The sequence below is a fragment of the Sycon ciliatum genome, chromosome 7 (genome assembly GCF_964019385.1).
Source record: "Sycon ciliatum chromosome 7, ocSycCili1.1, whole genome shotgun sequence".
NCBI classification, from domain to species: domain Eukaryota; kingdom Metazoa; phylum Porifera; class Calcarea; order Leucosolenida; family Sycettidae; genus Sycon; species Sycon ciliatum.
This window is the reverse complement of record NC_088649.1, coordinates 35,502,968-35,513,085: the sequence shown is the minus strand read 5'-3', so window position 1 is coordinate 35,513,085 and position 10,118 is coordinate 35,502,968. Positions and strand designations below refer to the sequence as shown.

At 49.9% G+C, this 10,118-nt stretch overlaps 1 protein-coding gene across 1 annotated transcript; it reads right to left on the bottom strand.

Annotated features, from left to right (window-relative positions):
* Nucleotides 1-161: 161 nt before the first annotated feature.
* Nucleotides 162-9,188, bottom strand: LOC135821423 (sedoheptulokinase-like). The gene is made up of 3 exons (XM_065334486.1): nt 8,087-9,188; nt 3,182-3,357; nt 162-2,267 (listed from the first exon to the last, which is right to left on the bottom strand). Exons 1-3 carry the CDS (start codon nt 9,031-9,033, stop codon nt 928-930), a joined length of 2,463 nt encoding a protein of 820 aa, XP_065190558.1. The 5' UTR covers nt 9,034-9,188; the 3' UTR covers nt 162-927.
* Between the last annotated feature and the right edge of the window lie 930 nt (nt 9,189-10,118).

Sequence of the window (10,118 nt, the reverse complement as noted above, 5' to 3'; positions counted from 1 at the left end):
CACACACACACACCTCAGACCTGCCCATCGCGGAAGCGATGATAGCGAACAGCTATGTTAGACATAGCAACTTGTTCAGGGAGTACACCATTCAACACACACACAGACACACTGGCATCTCGAAGACATGTCCAAACACAACACCACACATCGCTCGGAGCTATAGGTTTGCGATCTTGGCAGTTTCTTAGAAATATTAAAACACATCAGGTACTACAGCTGTGCTGCACTAAGGGTATGGGAGTGAATGAGCTTTCGATGTCATGGGAGCAGAAAAAAAGAAAGAGATGTTATGGCAAGCTAGGCCGAACCTGAGCTGGCTGCAGAATAAGAAAAGACAAAAACAAGATGCGACAAAAACATTAATTTGGTAGAATCGGCACGATGAAGCTGAGATGGCACTGAGAATTTCAGTCAACGAACGGGGATGGCAGGTCTCCTTGGCAACATAACACTGTATGAAAAGAGCATTATACACGTACGCACACTTTCGCCATGCGCTCATTGCCATGACAACAACGAAAACACACAGAATGAGGACAACAACGACTACCACTATCACAACCAACACCAGGGCGTCACTACTAGTATCGCCATGGCGACACTGCCATGGCGACAACAGTAAGCGCCGGAGATATAAGAAAGTAGAAGTCAGACATTCTGAGAGAGAGAGAGAGAGAGAGAGAGACATGGCGGCAAAAAGACAATGGGCTGAGTGCGGACGAAAACGGCGGTGGGTGTGCGTATATGCATGTGCTTGATTTAGAGCTCCAGGCAGCAGGGGGTCGAAGCGACCAGCAGACTTGATTACGAGCAACGATGCCAGCGAACCAGATTACCAGACAAGCACGGCCATATCGCATCGCAGCTAAGCAAACAAACACACACACAGTGGCGATGTCAGCGGCGATGCAAACCAACGTATCTCTACTTCTTCTTCGGCGACGGCTGCTGCGTTGCCTGGGCGACCGTATCGATGGCAGCCAAGGCGGCGCCGAGCGCTGAACCGACGGTGGCGTCGTCAACGGGAACGGCTTCGACGCGCATGCCGTAACTCTCAACGACGGCGGCCTGGAGTACTCCGTTGCGAAGCAGGGCAGTGCCGGTGCCTACCAGGCAGTCGACGTGGCACTCCTTGAGGAACGACACCGGCATCATGTCGTTGAGGTTCTTGATCAGTCCGCGGCACAGGGCGGTGAAGATGCCGCCGAGCGAGGTGCTGGTCGGCGAAAGCTCTCGTACGCTGGCTCTGCTCTGCGGACGGTGGCGCTCGCCGAAGAAGCGCGGCACCACGATCACGTCGCCGCGCGACGACGCCCCCTCGCGGATACGTCGCTGGCCGGCCGTGATGAGATGCGCAAACACGTCGTCGGTGTGTGGAGCCACGGCGCAGAGCTCGGCTACCCACGCCTGCAGCATCTCTACAAACGACATGAGCACGTTGCCGCCGTTGAGCGATGCCGCCACCGCTAGTCGCTGGTCAAAGAAATACGGCCAGCTCTCGAGTGGTGGGATGGATGCCGCGGCCGACACGGATGCTTCACTTTCCGTACTGCCAATGGAGGAAGAGGAGGACGTGGCCTTGCCGTTCTTGCCCAGCTTGAGCTTGCTGAGTCGTGCAGTGAGGTCACTGGGCGAGCCACTACCGCCACTGGCTGATGCGGCTGCCACGTGATGAGCGCCGCCACCGTTGCTATGGTTACAGGCAGTGGGACTCGTCGCCTTGGCGCTGCCGTCAGCATCCGCTGCGGTGGCGGCGCTGGTCGCAGAATGGCAGGATTTACACTGCGTCGTGTCGCCACGGCTACAGGTCGACGGCGATTGGCGGCCGGATGATGTGGCGGACGCAAGAGAAATCTTGGGAGTACCGGTCGGGCTGGTCGGGACCGGAGAGGAGGATGATGAGCTTGATCCGCCTGCTGTGGCTGACGCTGGTACCGAAGGTGAAGAATCCGAGCCGTTAGATGGTTCGGATGCTGCGGACGCATCCGCTGGGGTCGCTGCAGCACTCTCCACAGAGCTCGCTGCTGCAGCTGCAGTCTTGCCGGCAGCCGTGTTGACATGGTTTGGCGTGGTGCTGCTGGTCGCACTGCTGGATGACGGTTGTGCCGATGACGTCCTTGCTGTACCTGCTGCAGCGGCAGCAGAACCACCAGCAGCACTGCTGCCAGTACTGGCTACAGCAGCCGTTGTCGTGCTCGTCGCGGGCAGCTGGTGACCTTTGGGTAACAAACACGCCACTTGCGCCGACGTCCCAATGTTTAGAACTGCACATACAAGGGGGCAAGGCAGAGGGACAGGAGCGAGAGAGAGAGAGAGAGAGAGAGAGAGAGAGAGAGAGAGAGAGAGAGAGAGAGAGAGAGAGAGAGAGAGAGAGAGAGAGAGAGAAAGAGAGAGAGAGAGAAAGAGAGAGAAAGAGAAAGAGAGAGAGAGAGACAAGAGAGAGAGAGAGAAAGAGACAGAGAGAGAGACAAGAGACAGAGAGAGAGAGAGAGAGAGAGAGAGAGAGAGAGACAAGAGAGAGAGAGAGAGAGAGAGAGAGAGAGAGAGAGAGAGAGAGAGAGAGAGGGAAACATGGATTTCAGGACAATGCAGAACGTAGAGTTCAAAATGTTTGTGATATCTTCTCGCCGTAGCAGTTAATAGTGAGGTCTGCTACTTGAAGTACATGGAGTTTCTGCTACACGGAACTACGTACAAAACTCTATGTCAACTGCAGTGAAGTTTGACACCGATTTTTAGTACGTTGCGCCGGTTCTGCTCTGCGTAGCATACTCGAACTCCCCGCCACATGTACCATGATGTACGATGTCCGCTCAGTTTTCACACGGAGACCAGTCGCACTTCACACGGAAAACGGTATGAAAAAATCCGTATGAAACTTGATCCCGTACCGCGGCGAGGTTTCCATACGTACTCTGGTATGTGGCAAACACTCATTTCTCTAGTGATCATCAGTATGGCATGAAATGCTGCATCACGGCCATGAAAACCCTGATTTGCGAGAGAGAGAGAGAGAGAGAGAGAGAGAGAGAGAGAGAGAGAGAGAGAGAGAGAGAGAGAGAGAGACAGAGAGAAGGAGAGAGAGAGAGTACGGAGAGAGACAATGCTGCGACAACCCCTGTACACTACAGACACTACATGTAGTTGACACACTGAGGTCTGGAGTGAGGCAACTCACCGGCTTGAGAGTTGCGATGCATGGCAGCGTACACACCACACTGCATATCGCCACTAGCTATGGATACGGGAGTTCCGGTGCGGATACCATGCCACATCCACTGTAGCTGACCAGCTGTAGCTGCGGCCGGGGACGTGCGAGGCAGGAATCGCGTCGGAAAGCCCGCGTCGCGCAGCCTGCACACCCACACATGATGACAGAGACAGAGACAAGAGCGCAAACAATGATAGGTGGTTAATTACTAAATTAGTCAGATACAACACAGACACAAACACACCTTTTCACGGCCATCGCCAGAGGCGATGATAGCGATGCTACAGCAGAAGTCATTCTCCTGGGTGGGTACCAACAGCCAGTGCATGTCGGAGTATGTGGTGTGATGTGTGCGGGAAAAATTACCAAAAAGCAGATTCACTGGCCAGATAGAGCCACTTCAAATAGCTGTGTGGTGTAGAACAGGCTGAATAGTGGTGCTCAATAGTTCAGCCTTGCAACCTGTTGAATGGTTCAATCCCAGCATAAGTTGCTATGGCTTCTGCCACGAGCAGGATTCGGACCCAACACCCCTGTCTTTTCGGACAGTGCACTACCGACTAGGCTACTGGGGATCACACACCCGCGACTCCTTGCTGCAGCATCGCTACCATCGCCTCCGGCGATGGGCGTCAAAAGGTCAAAGGTTAGTCTCACTGTACATTGCACACTGGCGAGGTCGATAGGTCTAGGAAGTGCGAGGTCACGGCCAGTCCGGAGTCATGGCAACGCTGACTATCAGATCCAGTTTTTGTACATGTATGGATCCACACACGTTTACAAGTACTAGGGGTGAAACAAATTTTAGAACGTTCCATTAAGTTCGCTCCAAATGGGAGTTGAAGAGAATTCGATTCGCTACTTCAAAGCTTTCCCAACAAGTACAGTCTATTCATCGGAAACAGTCCCGCTGCCTTTTGAAAGTCCGATTGGGGACGAATTGAGGATCAAAAACCCACTTTAAATAACACAAATCTTGGTTTGGGATCTGCTTCTCCATACATTTTGCCATGGAATACCTGTCCTAATTTTGTAAAACCTGGCTGAATTTCTATTTCCCTGTTCTTGGACTTTTCTGGCCTCAAATGTGGCTAGGAGTGCTTGCACGGGTCACACAATGCAGGATGTAATGTTGTTTTCACGATACTGTATCTACAACTATGTGCGAGAGACACCAAAAAGCTAGGGTGTCAGTTTCCAATGAATGACCTGTATGTTGTTTTTGTTCACCGTAGGGTGACACATCCACTGGTAGTAAGTGGACTGCGGCACTGCGTGGCCACATCATGCGAATTATTTTGTCCAAAATTGAAATTCAAAAAGCGAAAAAAACGGTCAAAATGTTTTAAGAAAATTCAAAAAAATCCCCCAAAATGCAGAAAAAATTCGATCCGTTGCCATGGTTTTTACAGTACTCGTACCCAATAGTTCCAAAAAAACCACAAACTGCTTATCAGGGAGTCGTCAAATACCGGGAGTGGAAACGAGATGCGCGAGCGTGATCCATGCTCGCCTCGCGCTGGAGCACGCCGATTTTTTCCAAATAATCTTTTTTGTGCCACATTCACCAATTCCGCGGGAATTTCAAAATGTCAAAATCTATTTTGGTTCTTCCTGCAAGCGGAGCAGTTTAGACGTCTCCATACATAAACCTTCTCGTCAGATTTCCGCTTCCCTTTTGTAGTATTATCACTCTTCGTCGTGGATTGGTCGGCAGTGCATGGTCATGCTGGACAGGGAGATATCGGTAGCCATTTTACGAGTGATGTTTTAGGAACTTTGGCGAGAGGTGAGTAAAACCAAGCTTTATCAAGTGAATACTTCTATCACTGAATAGCTTTGTTTTGGTTTGTTACACACGCATGCTGCATGTACAGAGCATTCGATTTATCAACCTGCAGTCAAGTACAGACCCAGGGAAGCTTCTGTTGCAAGGGCCATCCACTACGCCGTGAAGTTGAACAGCCCCGAAGTTGTGTGTCTAAGATTGACGTATTTTATCGTGATGTTGCAAGAAATGCAATGGTAGATTTAAGAAACTATGTGATGGTCAGGAAATCAGGATACACATGGCATTCTCTACCTGGATGAATACTTGTGACAATTTTAATATAGAAATACTGCGCTGTTTTCCGTGTGCGTTTTGTCCAGACCTGGAGACCACATCAGCTGTGTTTTCAAGTTTAATTTGCGGTACAGTAGTGGCAAGAAAGCCGTCCATCATATATCATCCGCAGCAGCAACAGCAGCAGCAGCGCCCCAGCCCACCGCCATAGTCAACTGCACTGCAGAGACACCAAAAAGATACCATGGTGGTTGGTGTGTTGTTGCGGTGAAAAGAGAGCTGGAAGCTAGCAGAAAGCCTGAGTTAACTAGCGTCCAGCCGGTGTTGGCGACTTTCGGCTATGAAATTCTGGCCAACATGTCTCCGAATCTACCAAACTTTGAAAAGATAATTAAATCTGAGACACATGAACATCCACCGTGTGTGTTCGTGTGTGTGCATGCACAGTGTGGGCATGTCAGTATGTGTGTGTGTGTGTGTGTGTGTGTGTGTGTGTGTGTGTGTGTGTGTGTGCTGCCAAAGGTGGCTCTCTTGTCGTGCCGATTGAATATGGTCCCTGATCTCTTGGCAGACTGCCGACTTTCTGCCGTCGCTCGTCGTTTCCATGTTGTCGGCCCCGCAAGGGGACAGGTGACCGTAATGGCAGTGTTTACCAGGACCAGGTTTGTGTGTATGTGTGCATGCATGCATTCCAGTGTGTGTGTGTGTATGTGTGTGAATGTGCGTGCATGCGCAGTTCGTACATGCCGTGTGTGTGCATGTGCAGTTTGTGCATGCCAATGAGTACGTGCGCACCCATATATTGGTACGTGCGCACCCGTATATTGGTGCGTGCATGTACGCATGCGTAACTGCTGACACCCAAAGTTGGCAAAGAGAAGCGAGACAGAAAGAGAGGGATTTAGAACAGTTTAATTCGGTGTGCATTGTCAATTCTGTGATACTCGCCACAATTGGCAAAATCTGTAATTGGATTCTCAGTGTTGGTGGTGCATATACGTTGTCATGCTTCCTCTTGACATGAGACATACTGAAAGCGGTGATGTTCTCTTACACTGAAGAAGAAAACAAGAGAAATTCCTTGACTTTATAATAATGTTGTCGTGATTTAAAAATCAATAATGTTTTAGAAACGAAGGGTCCCTCAAAAAGTCAGTGGCATATCATCTTACACCGAGAAAATTCACAGGTAGCACCTATATGAAAAGGACAATGGTTACGAGAAGTTTTTTCGTGGGTCGAACCAAGTGGCTTTGATTACTGAGGCTGAGCTATTTTCCTCGATAAATTACATCAAAAGTCACGTCACTATCCGCGCGTGAATCGGGCCTCCAGTCATACATCGCAACACTGCGATAACGCCTACCGATAAATTAGGTGTCCTCCTACTAGTAAACGAGAAGACCACTGCAAATATCTCTGTATACACGTTCTGATGGACGCTTTCTCCCAAAAAATACTCAAGGCTACTCTAAATTGCATTTGACGACGCTGAGGTACTCAAGGCACTGCAAAAATTTTGCGCGAGGCGAGCATGGATAATCAAGATTAACGGCGTTTCCACTCCCGGTATTTGACGACTCCCTGCTGCTTATCATGTGTGTCTGTGTGCTTCCAAATTCGGGGATGGGTGTCAAAAGGGCAAAGGTCAAAGGTGTGTGTATTTGAAAGTACTGTTTTCACATGTCAAACTTGGTAATATATTGAGCAGCACATGTACTCTCCTGATGTGACATCACTGTCGTTCTCCAAAAACGGCCAAAATTCAATCCTGATGGGCCAAAATTCCAAAAAAATTCAAAGTGCGAAAATCCAACCAAAATTCAAAAATAATTGAAAACATTTTGTGGACAACCCAAGACTGCGCCCTCCCGCTGGTCAGGGACCCACTCCTGCTACGGACAAATCACAGCTGCACGTGACACGAAGGCAATGGCCCTACCCACCATATACGTCACTGCACTGTGGGCAGAGTCGATACTGAAGTCGTTATTTGTTGACTCCTGATGTCATTCACCACTTCCATGCCCTGAATTGGCTGAAAATAAGATGCTGGGGTGTAGTGTACGGTCAAGAGTTTGCAGCTTCCATTATGTACTGCTGTCCGGACAGAATTTCAAGCCGATGCAGTTGTATGGTGCAATGCACATTGCACACGTGTTTTACGGTGGGAAATGCGGAAATGGAGATTTATCCACCACAGGTCCAGGATACATCTGATAATACGTGGACACCGCGTGCATTGCACCACAAAAAAATGACGTCAAGTCGAAATTCTGCCGGGACCACAATGATAGTGGAGCTGTACACTCAATGGGGGTAATGGGCCATTCACACTACGCCCAAAATGTGGAGTACGTGACGTTTTCGTCCGGATAGCCATGACAACATGGACCGTGGCGGGAAAATCGTACCCCTGATACGAAAATGTAGACACGTATCCAGACCCCTGTACCGAGTTTCGTTCTGTCGTTCCCAGCAGTTTGTGTCCAAAAGAAGCTGTACACACAGCTGTACGAGCAGCGTGTGCGCGCCTGTGTGAATGCACCTGCATGGAAACGACGTCTGCCAGTACGTCGTATTCCAAAACGTGACGTGTATTGTAACGTAGTATGAATAGCCTATAAGTATCACTCTTGGCATGTGTATAGTTGTAGTATATGCCATGCATGTAACTATGCTAGTACATGGCATGGGTGTAGTTTCGTGTGATTTTGTTTCGTGCAATTTGTACGCACAGCTGGCATGAAGCGACATCAACAGCAGACGAGCATGACACTAGACGGCAGGCGGCAACTACTACTTACGCGTCCAGATCCCACTGCCGGTCTTCCCAGTTGTAGTAGCCCCAGCTAGCCGCGCACTGCTCGGACATGACGGGCGCATCCTGCTGCGACGTCAGGCACGCCACCAGCAGGTCCATCACCGTCCCCGCGGCGCACATCTGCTGCACCCAGGCCTCGCTGGCGTGCCGGTGCATCCAGGCTAACGTGGCACAGCCAAAGCCGGTGCTCAGGCGGCCGTTGCTCGGCGTCGGCAGCGAGTTGAGGAACGCCGTGTCGCAGCGCCCGTCCTCCCACGTCACCAGCGTGGAGATGACGCGCGGCATGGCCTGCAGCAGCGGTGAAGCGGCCAGTGATGCTATACTGCCCGCGGCCGGTGCTGCTGCAGCGTCACTACTACCCGCAGTGGGTGAGAGCGCCGTGGATGTTGTCGGCGTGGTGGCCTCTCCCTCGCTCGTGTTCTTGCCCAGGTTGTCCGCCACCAGGTTGACAGGGGTGGACAGTGGCAGGGACAGACGACCTGGCTCACTCGACACCTTCACAGCATCCTTGCTGCTGCTGCTGGCGCTCTCAGACGAATCCTGCGCCTGCTCGTCGCCTGCACACTTCCGCTCTTCTGTACCGCTGTCCTTAGCAGCACTGGACTCAGCTGAGCTGGCGTTCCGAGCATCACTCACTTCGTTATCATGGTTATTACCCCAGAGAACACAACCATGCATCTGGCCGCAGACAGACACCATACGGATTTTCTCCTTGTGCTGTGCAGGCACGGACGACACCAGGGAGTCGAGAGTGGCGAAAATCATTGTCACGTTCTGCTCTTTGGAGCGCTTTACCTCCGCATTCGGAACCACAGCACTCGTATCAGCCATGGAGCGATGCACACATTGACGATTCAATGCATCCACGACCGCCACTTTCACGGATGTCGTGCCCAGGTCTATACCTAGGACGTAGGACTCGGGATCCATCCTGCTGTCTTAGAGCTGTGAGTCAACAACAGCCAGCAGATGGGCGGCGAAATCTCTTGCCGAGGATGAGTTCTACGCTTGCGAAAAGCCCACCAAACAAACACAAACAACACCGCACACAGAAGTGGCTGCAACAAATCTCGTCAAAGTCAGTCACCAGCTAGCTCTTCATTTTTTTGGGCCTCTCCTCCGATTGCATGCTTGACGCCATTTTGTTGTGACGTCACAATCGTATGCATGCAGCGCAGATGAGGTCTCGAGAGCTAGGTGGAAGTTGTGTTTTTATCACTTCCCTCACATTCAGTCTCCGGTAAATCTCCACTCTCTGTCCTCAGGTTTTTCATTTGACTCTTTTATTTTTTTTTATTTTGAGTCTTGACCCGACGAGACCACACGACGCTTGGAGATCACAGCACGAACAGTTCACCACACCAGCCACACTCCACGAAAGCAAGACGTAGTAGAGTATTATTATTATTAATTTTATTACAACATCTCAAGACTCGGCGGACTCCTGACAATGAGTGACATTGACAAGACTTGTTTCGCTCCATAGAGAATAGAGATATTATTATTATTATCAAATTTTTGATAGGGCAATCCCCAACCGGGGAACTCATCAGAGGAGAAGCAGTTGTTGAATGAAGGGGTTTAGCTGAATATATTTAATGCTATTAAATATATTGCGCCAATATCTTTTCTATAAAATTTTTATAGAAAAGATATTGGCGCAAGGTGTAAACACCAAACTAACTCACATATGTGACAAATCAACACAAAAGGAATCATCTGAGCCAGCATGGAGGTGTTCTGAACCCTACCAGACACAACTACAGTCAACTTCGCCAATAACGACATTCGGCGGGGCATCAGAAAAATGTCCTTATTCGCGAAGTGTCCTTATAACCGAAGTCCCATTTGAATGTATGTGAACCCATATTTTGTATAGTATGATATGCATATCAAAATCAAGCTCTTTTCTTGCTCTATGTCAATGTGTACTTTATTTTCATATTGCAGTTGAAAGGAACTAAAAATTCAATATGCAAGGGAAATCAATTGAAAAATATGCCTTTTTGAGCCAT